The sequence below is a fragment of the Sinocyclocheilus rhinocerous genome, unplaced genomic scaffold (genome assembly GCF_001515625.1).
Source record: "Sinocyclocheilus rhinocerous isolate Xijiao unplaced genomic scaffold, SAMN03320098_v1.1 scaffold3040, whole genome shotgun sequence".
Lineage (NCBI taxonomy): Eukaryota > Metazoa > Chordata > Actinopteri > Cypriniformes > Cyprinidae > Sinocyclocheilus > Sinocyclocheilus rhinocerous.
The window spans coordinates 400,534-416,521 of record NW_015656614.1 but is presented as its reverse complement, the minus strand read 5'-3'; the positions used below and the strand labels follow the sequence as shown (position 1 = coordinate 416,521).

The following is a 15,988-nucleotide window of genomic DNA, read 5'->3' as shown; positions in this document are numbered from 1 at the left end:
TGGAGAGTCCCCACAAGGATAGCAAACCAGACATGTGTGTGTGTGTGTGTGTGTGTGTGATGGGCTTGACTGAGACCTGAAAATATCAGAGAGGATATGTTCCATTTGGGCGGGTTTTGACTCAACTTTTGAGTCAGCTTCGGGTTGGTATATTTCTGGAACTTGGCAACCCTGCCTCCACACCTCTATGTGGCGGTAGCGCGCTGTTCTGCTCGGCGTCCATTCAGTTTATTGGTGTAGATTGATTCGTGACAGTAGCGAGGGCTTCATTTTTCTTCCTCAAACACTCAAACATCTACATTCAGGATGAAAGATGTCATCGGATACCTCAAACAACAGCAGAGCAAGAGCCCGACGCCTGAGATGGCCTCGGAGTGGCACTCACTGGAGGATCTGTACAACAGAAAGTATGAATGATGTGTGCTCAGTGTGGGCTAGCTGAGTCATTTAGCATGCTAAGCTAAAGGCGACTTATATTAGTTATACAAATGCATATGATCTACCTAGTCCACTTGGAATGTGTTTAAAGACAGTGTTGGCCCTTTATTTGCGTGTTGGTTTTATATTTGTTGTTGCAGTTATTGTAAAATGAGCTCTGGCGTTTTTATGTGGCTAGCAAGTCATTGCTGAAGTGAGATGTCTAGTCTGTACTGGTGTTGTTGTTTTCAGGTGTTTCATCTGAGATCAGATGTATTGAGGGTTTACAAAGTTATGTAGTAAAAAAATTTTTAATGTAATATACTGCTTTAAATCATGCCTTATTCATTTACACGTTGTAAATCTGTCAAATCAGTACCTGACTGAACTGCTTGACTTAAAATATCAGCCCATCAGTTTATTCATAGATAGGTAGATATATGTTTAGATAGATAAATAGGTAGGTTTATATATATAAATGGGTTGATAGACAGATAAACAGATTCATTTACATGTAAATATTTCTTTCTCTTTTGACAGATTGTGGCATCAGTTGACTCTGAAGTTGACCGTCTTTGTGCTGGACCCCTATTTCTCCAAAGGGGACACTCTCATTCAGGTACAGTATCAGATCAGGATTCAGCAGCATTTGCACACTTTAGAAATGTGTTGTGAAACCTTTTAAAAGTTTTTATTTGCTTTCCACAGCTCTATGAAAACTTCCTCAGTGATTTCGAACACAGGTAAGAGGCGATTCTGATTAGATTTACCATGTGTCTAATAACGTAATAATAATAATTCAGTCGGTCATTTTAGAACCTCAGTTCATTGACCATGTTCACACTGTAAAGTTTCAGGAGTGACAACCACATTTAAATATGTGAGTGAATCCTCTAAATAATGGTTTTGTGTGTAATTGCTAAGATTGACACCATGGTAACCATAGCAACGTTCTGGCGTCTCCCACGTTTGGCATCTGCTATTTTTGACCGAAGTAATATTTTGACCTGAGACTCGTTTGTAAGAAGCGCACTTCTGAAGTGTTGTCATCTCCACTTATTATAAGTGATGTTTATTAAGCGTCTTTGATCTTAGCCTTATAAAGCAATCCAGGTTATGGAGTTATTAAAGTTGGCAGGTGCAGGTTGCGATATTTTGGTTTGTCTGGCTTGTATTAAAGTGGGCTTGTTCTTATTTGCTGGGGGGTTTTTTCCTAGCAAGATCTGGCAACACTGAGTCAAAATGTTCCCTGTACTTTCTCGCACCGTTCATACAGAAAAGAGACAACTCTGAAATGCATTAAAATGCGTAATAAGCAACTAGTTAGCTGCAGTGTGTATGTGGCTATTGTGATGCTCTTGTGCTTCTGGAAAACTATTAATTGCAATTTAATGGAAACAAATTCTTTTTTTTTTTATTATTGACAGAATCAACCCATTGTCCTTAGTAGAAATCATCCTTCATGTTGCAAGACAAATGCCAGGTACAGGTGTTTCCCATTAGTGTTCGGTGATTCCCATCAAAAAGGCTGTAGAGAGTAAACCAAAAAATACTACTTTATGTTGTAATATTAATAACATCTCTTGTTTTCAACAGAGCCAATTACAACCATCACTTTTCTTGAGAAAACAAAGGAGAAGGTAGCGAGTTGTTCTCCTGTGTTTGAATTTACAACGTGAGTGACGGTGTTGAAATCATTGTTTGTCATTTTACTCAATCAGGTCAAAATCAGTGAAGAGGCCGTCATCCTCTGCAAAACAACAATTGGCAGCCTCAAGCTCGACATCAATGACCTCCCAGCGACAAAGGTCATTTATTTGCATACTTTTCTGTTCTTAAGCTGCAGTCACATTTACCATTGCATAGCGAATTTTTATGAATGAAATCCAGTCATTTCAATAGGATTCTACATGATCTGGAATTTGTCGAAATACGAAATGTCGCTGAAATTTTGCTAATGTGACCACACCACTTTTATTTGAGACTGTTATTCATGTATAATATATTTGCAGAAATTAATAGAGGAAGTGGAAGAGATACTGAACAATCTCCCGGGTGTGACATCGGTGCACGGGCGATTTTACGATCTGTCGAGCAAATATTACCGCATCGTTGGGAACCACGCTTTCTACTACAAGGATGCCCTGCGGTACTTGGGATGTGTGGAAGCAAAAGACTTGCCTGGTAAATATTCTGACTGCTGTATGATGTTTACATTTGACAAGATACTTGGGGAAACAGCGTCCTCTAGTGTTGGCCCTACAGAAATCATGCATGCATAATTTCAGGTGAAAATATGAAAAAAGCTGATGCAGCGGTTTAATGCTCACTTTATCCCACAACAGAAGCAGAGCAGCAAGAAAGAGCTTTCACATTAGGCCTGGCCGGCCTGCTCGGAGAGGGAGTGTACAACTTTGGAGAACTGGTAAGTGTCTGTCGTTGTACCCGTGTTATTTATTTACTGAAATTGTATATGTTAATGTTTTGAATTTGCTATCATTTTTTATATTTTCAGTTTTTATTTTAAATTTTAAGTTAATTTTTATGCTATATGTCTACTTCATTGGCAACTGCTTGTCCTGATAGATTTGTGTGCACAAACAACATTATTGTGATGTCTACAGCTGATGCACCCGGTCCTTGAGTCACTGAGGAACACAGATAAACAGTGGCTCATAGATACACTCTATGCATTTAATGCAGGCAACGTGGAGAAATTCCAAGCCCTGAAGACCGCATGGGGTCAACAGGTGAGCAAATGAATTAATATTATTATTATTATTATTAAATGTACATGAAACACCATTTTTGCACAGAGTGCAAGTGTTTTTCAAATTCATCAATATTGCTGCTGAGTGAACCTGCATGAATTTTTGTTTTTCTCTCCTCAAAGCCTGATCTTGCAGCTCAAGAGGCCAAACTCATGCAGAAGATCCAGTTACTCTGTGTCATGGAGGTATAAAGGCTATTTATTAAAAATGTAATAAGCTGGTAATTGACTCCAAATGTATATATTGTAATTTTGTTAAGGTACATCATTATTTACTAATTAAGCTGCACAGGAAGAGTCATTATTGAGTAACAAAGCTAAAACAGTTAATGATTGATTGTCTTCATAGATGACTTTCACACGGCCAGCCAATCACAGGCAGCTGACGTTCCAGGAAATTGCACAGAGTGCAAAAATCCAAGTGAATGAGGTTTGTTTTTTCTCTTTTGAATTAGAAAAAAATTGTAAAAAAAAAAAACATTTAATATATAACAAATTTATTATCAGTTTATTAATATATGAATAGAAACAGCATTAAATAGTTTACTAATAAATTATATTTATATTGTAGTTTTAAAAATAACTTTTATTTATATATGAATAGACAGCATTAAATAAATTAAACGCAAAGATTTTTTTGCTTTCTTTTTTATGGTTTTCTTAAATTAGTTTTCTCATGTTTAGAGGTATATCTTACTCTTATTGGCTAAGATGTTCACTCTTCAAGTAGACACAGGTTAAAGCTAGTAATAATGAAGTGTTTTTAGTAAACATAGAAGTGTATTTAATCCAGGACCAGACTTAATCTGTGTCTGGGAGATGGTCTTATCCTTATCCTTTCCCTCAGGTGGAGCTGTTGGTGATGAAGGCTCTGTCTGTCGGACTGATCAAAGGAAGCATTGACGAGGTGTTTCTCTCTCTCTCTCTCTCTCTCTCTCTCTATATATATATATATATATGTATTATTATTATTATTTTTTTTTTAACATTTAATATATAGCAAATGTATTATTAATTTATTAATATATGAATAGATACAGCATTATGGATAGACAACATTAAATAAAAAAATACTTTATGTGAGGTGTATCTTCATTATGTCATTAAAGCAACTTGTTTTCACAATCATTCTTTTGGTTTTTATATGCAATACAAAATGTAAAGGGAAAGTTCACCCCCTCAAAATAATTCTATGCCGTGGGCTAAAAATGTTCCTTAAAATATCTTCTTTTGTGTTCCGCAGAAGAAAATCACACAGGTTCGGAACAACATGAGGGTGAGTAAATGATGACAGATCTTACTTTTTGGTTGAACTATCCCTTTAGCATTTTGAGTCTGATTGTTGAAAGGTTTTTTTTTTTTCTCAACTCATCTGAACCACAATCACACGCATTTGTCATCAATAGGTCTGTTCATTATAGATCTGTTGACGGTTGAGAACAGCACTGTTAAAGAGAAACCCTGAAAATACAGTAGTTTGCTTCTTTACATTTGGGAACGTGTGACCTCAGTGAACTCCAAAATCTAATTTGAAATCCAGTTACTCCCACTCCTACACTGCCCACATCCTGCACTGAAACAACGGAGCAGTGCTGTAAAAAACAGAGTGCAAAATCATAATAGAGAATAAGTTTTCCTTCAGCCTTGTATTTAAAAAAATGTTAGTTTTGTGACTTTTTATTTACAATATCTGATCTTGGTTTAAGCAGATATTTTTTGCAGCTTTGCACATTTTGATTCATTTTGTATACTAGCAACGTGTCAGAAGCAAGGTACAATGCCAGTTTCTATAAAACCATTTCAAATACTGAATCCGCATAATTCATCTGCACTCTACAGTAACTTTAAGGTCATCTTTTAATAATGGATCCTTTTCACGTTTCTGGGCCTCAGAAGCTGAAATCATCGTAGTTGGTTAACTTCTATAGTGGTGATCAAAAACAGCGGATCTGTGTTCCTATTTGCTTCAGTTGCAAAGAAAAAATCCACGATAGCATTTCTATGACCACAAAAGAGGCAAAAGTATTGAGAGATTGGACAGAAGAGAGAGTGTTAGGGAGGGTGAGTAAATGATGACAGATCTTACTTTTTGGTTGAACTATCCCTTTAGCATTTTGAGTCTGATTGTTGAAAGGTTTTTTTTTTTTCTCAACTCATCTGAACCACAATCACACGCATTTGTCATCAATAGGTCTGTTCATTATAGATCTGTATTGACGGTTGAGAACAGCACTGTTAAAGAGAAACCCTGAAAATACAGTAGTTTGCTTCTTTACATTTGGGAACGTGTGACCTCAGTGAACTCCAAAATCTAATTTGAAATCCAGTTACTCCCACTCCTACACTGCCCACATCCTGCACTGAAACAACGGAGCAGTGCTGTAAAAAACAGAGTGCAAAATCATAATAGAGAATAAGTTTTCCTTCAGCCTTGTATTTAAAAAAATGTTAGTTTTGTGACTTGTTATTTACAATATCTGATCTTGGTTTAAGCAGATATTTTTTGCAGCTTTGCACATTTTGATTCATTTTGTATACTAGCAACGTGTCAGAAGCAAGGTACAATGCCAGTTTCTATAAAACCATTTCAAATACTGAATCCGCATAATTCATCTGCACTCTACAGTAACTTTAAGGTCATCTTTTAATAATGGATCCTTTTCACGTTTCTGGGCCTCAGAAGCTGAAATCATCGTAGTTGGTTAACTTCTATAGTGGTGATCAAGAACAACGGATTTGTGTTCCTATTTGCTTCAGTTGCAAAGAAAAAATCCACGATAGCATTTCTATGACCACAAAAGAGGCAAAAGTATTGAGAGATTGGACAGAAGAGAGAGTGTTAGAAACACTCGCCCAGCGGCATTAACCAATTTGCTGTAATTTAATTTAATTCTGTAATTTAAGGTTACACAACACAAAATGTTATAAATGTACTTTTTGTTGTTGTTGTTGTTAATAATGAAAATATAAAAAACTTGATTTTCGATGTTAGTAACTGGAAACGTGTCATCACAGTCTGTGAAAAGGGTCGATTGCAGGATTCGTTTCCAGATTTGTTCAGTATAACATTCAGTATGTATTTAACTGGTTTACCCATCAAGCATACATTATTTGTTTATATGTCTGTAGATTTAAAAAAATCCTCAGAATTTAAATGGTTAATCTACGGGAAAAAAATATGTCCTGCTTATTGCAAATTGGACACCATAACAAGTGCGTGTGAATTAGTGTGCTTATTGCAATAGTTTAGCTCCTCAATTTTGCAAATCTTAGTTTCAGTTTTAAGTTCAGTTATGTTGACTTGTGATCATTTAACAGCAACTAAAGCACATGTGTTGTATGCAGAATGCAACTTAAAATTATACAGTATTTTATTCGATACAGACCAGTGCCACCAGTTGAAGTGTTCAAGGACATTAATTTATTAAAACATTCTTAACAGGTTAAATAGTCTTCTCAAGAAGGAAAGCTCAGAGGCAGATGGTTCTTATTCAGCTGCGCCGGGACGTTTCTTGTACTCCTCCAAATTTGCCAGGATCCATCCAGAGGGGCCCAGGATGGTCACGAACATGGTCATCATTACAAAGATTTGCTCCTGCATTGAGAACGCAGAGACGGTCATCAGATGCTGAACTATATTAGTCTAGACTTTTTTTTTTTAGTAATAAACTAGCCAAGCTATTTTCCCATGCATTAAACTCAAGCTGGCTATATTTTTGGTGCCTTTTCCCTTAGAGACTATTATGCGATGTTTATTTGGGCAAAACGTAGCAGTGCACAACTAACTTACCACAGATGGAAAATAAAATACATCTGAAGTATTTGTGTTTTGGGACATAGTAGCTGGATTAGCTGGTCTAAGTTGGTTTTTAGCTGGTCCAGGCTAGTAAGCCAGCATAGACCAGCAATAAACAAGGATTTAAAACATTTGAGCTGGATGGCCATCGAATGAAACACAGCGACCATCCTAAACGGGACGACTTTATTTGTCCGAGAAGGTCATAAAATTGGCTGTTTTCCAGAAACGTATAAGGCCACGAAGCATTTCAAACCCAATAACTAAAGACTCTAAAATTATTTTCTTAATTTTACAGGGTACGAAAATATTATGACAGAAAACCCACCCACGCGCCATTTCCACACTGTACGTGAGCGCACAAATACGATCAATGGCGTTATCGAATTTGTCCCGTCTCACTTTTAATTATACCGGGTCAGATATTATTTATATACAGGTATTCATGTCATACTAGCATAGCTTCGCCTATTCAGGTATTACATGTAAACATATTTTTTCACAGGCCGTCACACTGTTGCGCAGTGCGCACTCCGTCAGTCTGGTCAAAGTGCGCAAGCATGTAGTCGCGTGAAAATCAACTCATACTCACCCCAGCGGACAGCACGTGCTTGGCTGGTTTGGCTGAAATATTAGCTTTAGGTGTGATTTGGTGTCTCATCACACTCCTCAGCAGGTTGAACGAGCGATTCAAGCCTGACATCGTCCTGTTGTTGGATATATGCAAACGCTGAAGTAAATGCTCCAGTCGCGCGCGGCTCGAGTGGTCTCGAAATGCGCCCTACAGGGAAAGCGAGAGCTGCAATTTCTTGTCCACCTGCCAAGTCCTGTTTAAGGTCAGGGAGAGGAAAAAATAAAAAGAAATGTGCTTGTTTGCCAATCCGCTGCGCGTGTGATAAGCTCGCTCTGTTTAATTGGCTATCCGACTCGGTTTGCGTGCAGACGCAGCAAGATGGAGAGTTTTTGTGCCTGCAGTCAGAGGATGGCTGCAACCTGCAAGACGTCTTAAAATTGTAAACGGAAGCACCCAAACACAAAAATCAGAAGGCACAAAATGCAGTCTGTTCATACATTTCTACTATTCTTTGAGTGCCTCTTGATTTACCTTGATTTATTTTCTACATATTTTCTTTGAATTTTTCACGTTTTGTTTGTTATTTTCTTATATTTTAGTGGGTAAGTGTTAAATGAATGCTTTCCAAGCCTGTATTTCAAAATGTGCGCAGACTTGAAATATATGTACTGTTGAAAGTGTAAGTTGAACTTGAACTTGTTCAACAAGGAACCGTTAACCTTGGTAACCCACAACCACTGGTTCAGAGTTCCTTCTGCTTCACCAGTAATGTACCAGAAGATGGAGCTGGTGATATATAAGCAATGTCGCCATCATTACCGGTTTTGAAAGAAATTAATGCTTTTATTGAGCAAGAAAAATAAACTTCTGAATCCTGAAAAAATAATATCAGCATAAATGTTTTCACCATTGATAATAATAGGGAATTTTTTTTTGCATCAAATTGGCATTTTAAATTGCAAAACTATTTCACTGTATTACTATTTTTACTGTATTTTTGATCAAATAAATGTAGCCTTGGTGAGCATAAGATTTTAAAAAAAATCTTACAGACGCCAAACTTTTGTACAGTAGTGTGTTTAGCATATTGGATAAATATTATACTCAAACGTTTAAAGATGAAAACATTGTTTTTAATCAAACCTAACTGCAGGTGTGAATTTTGATCGAATCCTTTAATCCTTTAATTTAATTAAAACATTATCATCTAGGAAGTGACATCATATTTAGTGGGAAAACAGTACAAACATGAGCAAATATTAGTAATGGATTTGATGAATTTTGTGATGTTTTCATGCATTAGTTTGTGATCATAACCGCTTATTTGCATCCTGTAAGTTAATTTCCCTGCCACTGTGTAAACAATCAAGCAATAATTGATCATGTTAAAGTGCCTGAGCTTTACCAGAGCATATATCTCACAGTCCTTTCATACAAATACTTGCTCACATTACAACACAAACATATTCAGAATGGTTTGCTGCAAAGTTATGTGACCCTGAGAAAGTAAAACTGGCTAAAGGCATGGTGACAGACAGAAATATGAACTTACTTTGCAGAGCTTATAAATTAATTTTCACTGTTAAACAGACACATATTGTGAGAGAATATCTCCCAGTGTTTTCATTGAACACACTGAAGCACATGAGGGCAGTGAAAGGAACCATTGCTCTCTGATCAGGCGACACGTCTGGCTCACATGACCTGATCTCTCTTTTTGCAGCTGTTGGACTTTGGCTGTGAGTCGGAGGCATTTAAGGTCATCTGAAGTACCTCAGTTTATTGAGAAAAGTTTGACTAAAAGTGTAAAGCAACTGAAATGTGGATGCATAAAATAACCATATATGACAATTTAGGATATAATTCAGCGTCACTGTGAATGTTATCTGTTAACACATCAAACCAAAGTACTTGTATTTATAAAACATGACTGACAGCACTGTTAGAACATTGGGATATTCCATCTTAATTGTGAATTCCTAAAGATTATAAAGCTAGACAGTTTAATGTCAGAACAATACAACTTAACAGCAGACCAAACAGCAGACATAGATTTATTCTGAATCTTAAACCTTACAAAATATGGCACACTGTACAGACCCAGCTAACAAAAATACATTCTAAGTTTTGCTGACATTCCCATTAAGTTATGAAAACATTATTTATAAATGTTCTCATAATGTCTAAATGTTTTAAAAAACGTTTTTTTCTTGGATAAGTTGACATCAGAGAAGCATTAAAAGAACGTTCTATATGTACATGTTAATGTTATAATTTTGCAAACATTATGGGAATGTTATTTTTGAATGTTCTGCAACAAGTACACTCTTAAAAATAAAGGTGCTTTAAAAGGTTCTTCACAGCGATGCCATAGAAGAACCATTTTTGGTTCCACAAAGACCCATTCAGTCAAAGGTTCTTTAAAGAACCATCTCTTTCTTGCCTTTTTATAATCTGAAGAACCTTCTTTCGCCACAAAGAACCTTTTATGAAACAGAAAGGTTCTTCAGATGTTAAAGGTTCTTTATAGAACCATTTAGACAAAAAGGTTCTTCTATGGCATCGTGAAGCACCTTTATTTTTAAGAGTGTAGTTAGTAGTCATGTTTAAAAAAACAGACTAATGTCCAACTAAAATGTTTCAGAGAATTGTTTCATGAACAATGTATAAACAAAATTTTTTGCAAATGTTTTGATAACATTATTAAAGACCAGATGACTTTGAACAAATGTCCTATTAATGCTACTGGAAGAATGTCTGTTCATAACTTTTGAGAGAACTTTGCAAGAACCTTCTGAGAATGTTCCCTGTTAGCTGTGTAAACTTTTCACTTCAGTTAACGGATAACAAAGTTCTGCGTTTTGAACAATCCTGATTGTTTTCTGGCATTCAGCGACTTCAGTTTCTGAAACCCTTGAAGAAAACACACCAGTCAGGATTATGAAAGGTAAAGCAACTCAAGAACTTCATTCACCTGTAGTATCTGCAACCATTTCACACGTTAAGGAATTATCGATCCACACCTTTGAGAACTGCGGACCAGCTTTTCAACCCTGAACTTGAAATAATGTCATCAATGTCAGGAACAAATCGTCTTCCATCTGGGGGGAACAAAAGGAAATTCAATACGAATACTGCAAGAAATCAAAATCTGGGCACTTATATTCATATCACAGTTTCAAACGTAATATTATCAGCTAAAACAAACACTCAAGATCGGCATTAACAGGCAATCGATTTGATTACTTGAAGAGTATGAGGGAGACCAGACAACACTCACGTTTTCCCTTTAGGTAAAGCATTGACTGTGGTCCCCAGTTCTTGGATAATGTGGTCTATTAAAAGACATGAACGGTAAATAAGTAAAAGAAACAGCAAAACATAATTGTAATAAATAAAGGTATTACATGTTTTTAAAAAAGTACCTTCTGAATGCAATGATACTCCCTCATCAGTAAAAATATCACTGTGCACGTCCATAAAATCCACATTCTTGATATCTATGTAGAGAAAACAGATGAAAAATCATTATATTCTATGCTAATGTATGCACATAAAAATACGTATATGCATATTTACCATTTTTGTCGGATCAAGAATCGTTTTTGATCAGAAGAACTAAACAAATCTGAACGGTCCAGTTCTCTATTCCTCTATTTATGTCCTTCTTTAACAACAGGACCCAAGGTTCGATACAACCCCCTGCGAGGGACATCACTTGCTTGCACCTTGTCCTATCATGGGAACGCTCTCTACATTAACCTGCACAAAAGCCTGACGTCAAGAGCATCTGCCATAATGAAAATCAATACGGTGAGGTTTACCCTACAGCCGTGTCTCTAAAATTCGACATGAGTAAAACACTCATGTTTTTCGTAAGTGTCTCAACCTTGAATCCAAAATGGCTTGAACCGAGTTGCTTGCATAAAAGGTGATGTCAAATTAACCCTTTTATTAACTAAAGTAGGATTTGGTAGATGTTAAGATAAAAATGTAAGAAATGGAACGATTTAAAAAAAAAAAAAAGAGCAGGATGTCAATCGATTTATATGCATCACTGGATCAGAAAAAAAGTCACTGATGCATGCATACAGAAAAACATCCACAAATGACAAAATGAAAATGCCACACTAAATTTCTAATGCATAGAAATGACTGCACTGAGAACCTGACCGAAATTCCCTGACACAAGAACCGAGATCAAGTTTCCGAACAGTAAAAACATTCAGGACAAGCAACGGGTAATGTGGTAATATAAATGATAGTAAAAATTAAAACAATATTTAAGTAACATTTATATTAAAATATATGGTAACACTTTACAATAAGGTTAACTACTTTAGTTAACATGAACTAAGCATGAACAATACTTCTACAGCATTTATTAATCTTATTAATGTTAATTTCAACATTTACTAATGCATTATTAAAATCAAAAGTTGTGTTAGTTAACGTTAATGCACTGTGAATCAACATGAACTAACAATGAACAACTGTATTTCCATCAACAAAGATTAATAAATACTGTAATAAATGTATTGTTCATTGTTTGTTCATGTTAACATTAATTAATGGAACCTTATTGTAAAGTGTTACTAAATATATATAAATATGAATAAAATGTTCATTTCAAATCATTCAGGTGTGAAGTGGTGGGAATGAATGGAAATAAATAAATAAATGTAAAAAATATATAATAATAAATATTTTAATCATTTTTAAGTAACATACCATTTATATTTAAATAAATAAATAAATACTGACACAGAAAAAAGTCACTGATGCATAAACACAGTGACAGCTCCATTACAGAAAAACAACCACAGATGACAAAATGAAAATGCCACGCTAAATTTGTAATGCTTGAACCGAGATCAAGTTTCCAAACAGGATAAAAAAATTCCGGAACAAGCAACAGGTAATGTAGAAAAAACTATGTAAACATTGCTCCTGTTCAAATTGTTTAAAAGCAAGGTTTTGTCAAAGATTTTGCTTTTTGGCTATAAATACAATATACTATACAATAATATCAACATACTGTCAATAAAAACGTGGTTGGAATAATTTAAATAACAAAAATAATTTAAATAATTTTTAGATAAATAAAATGTTCCATTAAAATCCTGCAGATGTGAAGTGGTGGGAATGAAAATAAAATAAAGGAACAAACAAACAATAAATAAATAATAGTAAAAATATATATATGTTTAAATAATCATAAATAAAATGTGCTATTAAAGTCGTGAGGATGTGAATTTTTAAAGCATCTCCTAACGTTAAAGTAAATGAAAACAAACACTTGTTGGTAACCAAAGCACATCTGGATTGATTGTAACACTGAGCATTTGTTCCCCAGCTACTCATTTAATTGCAAGCTGGTGGATTTGAATATTGATCGGACAATCTGCGTCAAGCACTAGCCAAACTCCTCCAAAATCATTCTCTCAGCGTGAGCCGAAGTGTACCTTTCCTTCTCAGCCTCTTCAGCCTGGGCGAGGAGACAGCCGCATGTGGCTTCCACTACATCGGGCGTGATGCACGCCAGAGGACTCCTATCAACAGAGACACCCTCAGTGACCAAAGGAATAACAAAACCCTACTGCTCTCATTTACTACCATTTGAAAAACAACCAACAAAGCACGACACAAGCAGTAGCCTGTAACCTCAATCTCGTTCGGCTAGTTTACAGTGATGCTATAAATGTGGGCTAACAGTTCACAGAAATCCATGTCCAATCAATCTTGAAAGTGACACTGAAGGCCTCTTGATTCACATGATCTACTAAGGACCAACCTTGAAAGTCTTGGGTCCTTATTTTTACTCTTAAAATATAATCGATATGACATCGCTGACAGTTCCACTTATTGCTGTGAGTGACTCTAATTGCATATGAGCTTGCGGTGTCACACAGCCAGTGCAGAGGAAGTGGAGGTGGGAGGGAAACGCCTACTAAAAGACCACATTGTCACACAATATAGCGGAAGTGAGGTGTATAAAATATAGCGGAAGTGAGGTGTATCTATATATTACTGTATTTTTGTTATATGTATATATATATATATATATATATATATATATATATATATCAGTAAAAACGGTAATACAGTAGTATTACAAATATTATTACAATTTTTAAATTAACTGTTTTCTGTTTAAATGTATTTTAAAATGTAATTTATTTATGTGATAGTAAAGCTGAATTTTCAGCATCATTACTCCAGTCTTCAGTGTCACATGATCCTTCAGAAAAAAGAAAGAAAGAAAGAAAGAAAGAAAGACTTTTATTCAACAAGGAAGCATTAAACTGATCAAAAGGGACAGTAAAGACATTTATAATGTTACAAAAACTTATTTCAAATAAATGCTGTTCAATGAACTTTCTATACATCAAAGAATTCTGAAAAAAATACCAAATCAGCATATTTGAATGATTTCTGAAGGATCATGTAACACTGAATATTGGAGTAATGACTGCTGAACATTAAGCTTTGCAGTAACAAGAATATACCGGTACATCTAATCTGCTCATTTTTGACAAGACAAGCCTACAGTTCCTAGTGTTTTCATTTTAATTGTATTTTTAAGAAATGAAATTCAAAAAAACTGTTAAAATTATTGATTATTTTGCTGTTTTTACATGATTACAGTATTACAGTGGTCTCACATGTACCTGATCAGGTAGTAGATGCTGGAGTCTGGCCTGTCCTGCTCAAAGCTCTTCTTCGAAGGGCTTTCCTCATAGTTTCGGCAGCCCACACACTTACAGGTGGACGTGCACATGATTTTGGCCTGTGTGGAATTACAGTGTAAAGTGGCTCCTAATAAATACATTACTGAAAATACATCACACATCAGGTCAGCTTACCTCATAACACTCGCAGTAGTTCTGCAGGCAACCTGAACGCTTGCAGTTGCAGCCTTTTGTGTGACATCCCTTCACATTCCCCTGTTTCCTACTGCCAATCTTAGGCCGAAAAGCCCCTGGATTCCTGTCCAGACAGGCCTAAAGAGCAATACAAGTGTGGAATATAATAGGGTTATCAGTGGCATCTAGTCAAAGAGATCATTTAAGTTGGTTTATTTTAAGAGGTTTCTGTCATGTGGTTGACCTTTATAGCCTGGAATCTCTCCAAGTTATGTTCAGTATTATTGTAGCAGTTTAAGCATTTGCAGTTGTTGCAGACATCTCCGTTCGTAAAACATTCACAATAACTGCCAAAGAAATTGTTTGGTAAGAGCTGATTTTACATGGTCAGGACAAAGCAGTTATTTTTGTACAGAAGCATCCGTCATCATGACCAAAACAAATAAAGTTGTTAATAGAGCTCAGAGGTAACATCTGATAAAAATAAAGGCTTTAAAAAAAAAAAAAGCATGAAAATACTTACAGTTTCAGACACTGAGATTTTGTGCAGTTGCAAGGTCGCTTTGATTTTTCCCACTTCACACTAATAAACAAAGAATAGTTATGCCATAATTTAAACTGTTTTACAAAAATTGCAGTTCAGTTGTCTAGAATGAACATGAGAGCTATGAGGTTTTACAGTAATGACACTCGCACCGTCTATGTCCTTTGGTCTGTCCCTCCTCTTCCTGTTCTACAATCTGAGTAGGGCAAAGCACCTGATGAAGCTAAAAAAAAAAAAAAAGGAAAAAATGGGATTTAATATATATATATATATATATCAGTAAAAACGGTAATACAGTAGTATTACAAATATTATTTTTTTTTTTAAATTAACTGTTTTCTGTTTAAATGTATTTTAAAATGTAATTTATTTATGTGATAGTAAAGCTGAATTTTCAGCATCATTACTCCAGTCTTCAGTGTCACATGATCCTTCAGAAAAAAGAAAGAAAGAAAGAAAGAAAGAAATACTTTTATTCAACAAGGAAGCATTAAACTGATCAAAAGGGACAGTAAAGACATTTATAATGTTACAAAAACTTATTTCAAATAAATGCTGTTCAATGAACTTTCTATACATCAAAGAATTCTGAAAAAAATACCAAATCAGCATATTTGAATGATTTCTGAAGGATCATGTAACACTGAATATTGGAGTAATGACTGCTGAACATTAAGCTTTGCAGTAACAAGAATATACCGGTACATCTAATCTGCTCATTTTTGACAAGACAAGCCTACAGTTCCTAGTGTTTTCATTTTAATTGTATTTTTAAGAAATGAAATTCAAAAAAACTGTTAAAATTATTGATTATTTTGCTGTTTTTACATGATTACAGTATTACAGTGGTCTCACATGTACCTGATCAGGTAGTAGATGCTGGAGTCTGGCCTGTCCTGCTCAAAGCTCTTCTTCGAAGGGCTTTCCTCATAGTTTCGGCAGCCCACACACTTACAGGTGGACGTGCACATGATTTTGGCCTGTGTGGAATTACAGTGTAAAGTGGCTCCTAATAAATACA

At 35.4% G+C, this 15,988-nt stretch overlaps 3 protein-coding genes across 3 annotated transcripts in view; 1 reads left to right on the top strand and 2 right to left on the bottom strand.

The window, feature by feature from the left end:
* The first annotated feature begins 206 nt into the window (after positions 1 to 206).
* Positions 207 to 5,411, top strand: LOC107720509 (26S proteasome non-ATPase regulatory subunit 13-like). Its single transcript, XM_016528236.1, has 13 exons — positions 207 to 407; positions 958 to 1,036; positions 1,126 to 1,160; positions 1,845 to 1,900; positions 2,014 to 2,057; positions 2,139 to 2,225; positions 2,430 to 2,601; positions 2,763 to 2,842; positions 3,042 to 3,167; positions 3,311 to 3,373; positions 3,537 to 3,617; positions 4,035 to 4,094; positions 5,394 to 5,411. Exons 1-13 carry the CDS (start codon positions 307 to 309, stop codon positions 5,409 to 5,411), a joined length of 1,002 nt encoding a protein of 333 aa, XP_016383722.1. The 5' UTR covers positions 207 to 306.
* Positions 5,412 to 6,612: 1,201 nt separating this feature from the next.
* Positions 6,613 to 7,820, bottom strand: LOC107720529 (cytochrome c oxidase subunit 8B, mitochondrial-like). The gene is made up of 2 exons (XM_016528265.1): positions 7,576 to 7,820; positions 6,613 to 6,782 (listed from the first exon to the last, which is right to left on the bottom strand). Exons 1-2 carry the CDS (start codon positions 7,684 to 7,686, stop codon positions 6,675 to 6,677), a joined length of 219 nt encoding a protein of 72 aa, XP_016383751.1. The 5' UTR covers positions 7,687 to 7,820; the 3' UTR covers positions 6,613 to 6,674.
* Positions 7,821 to 10,870: 3,050 nt separating this feature from the next.
* Positions 10,871 to 15,988, bottom strand: part of LOC107720508 (protein lin-54 homolog) — a 6,949-nt gene continuing 1,831 nt past the window's right edge. The window contains exons 3-8 of the mRNA XM_016528235.1: positions 14,668 to 14,770; positions 14,424 to 14,561; positions 14,229 to 14,347; positions 13,023 to 13,109; positions 10,983 to 11,057; positions 10,871 to 10,892 (exon numbers count right to left, since the gene is read on the bottom strand). Of these exons, the coding sequence (XP_016383721.1) occupies positions 11,021 to 11,057; positions 13,023 to 13,109; positions 14,229 to 14,347; positions 14,424 to 14,561; positions 14,668 to 14,770 (484 nt within the window). The 3' untranslated portion in view covers positions 10,871 to 10,892; positions 10,983 to 11,020. The remainder of the gene's footprint in view (positions 10,893 to 10,982; positions 11,058 to 13,022; positions 13,110 to 14,228; positions 14,348 to 14,423; positions 14,562 to 14,667; positions 14,771 to 15,988) is intronic.

Excerpts from the sequence above, each read along its gene's own strand:
- LOC107720509 (XM_016528236.1), top strand. The coding sequence starts at position 307 with ATGAAAGATGTCATCGGATACCTCAAACAACAGCAGAGCAAGAGCCCG. Across the intron at positions 3,168-3,310 it reads AGACCGCATGGGGTCAACAG|CCTGATCTTGCAGCTCAAGA; the intron begins GTGAGCAAATGA and ends CTCTCCTCAAAG. Across the intron at positions 3,618-4,034 it reads CAAAAATCCAAGTGAATGAG|GTGGAGCTGTTGGTGATGAA; the intron begins GTTTGTTTTTTC and ends CCTTTCCCTCAG.
- LOC107720529 (XM_016528265.1), bottom strand. The coding sequence starts at position 7,686 with ATGTCAGGCTTGAATCGCTCGTTCAACCTGCTGAGGAGTGTGATGAGA. Across the intron at positions 6,783-7,575 it reads AGCACGTGCTGTCCGCTGGG|GAGCAAATCTTTGTAATGAT; the intron begins GTGAGTATGAGT and ends TTCTCAATGCAG.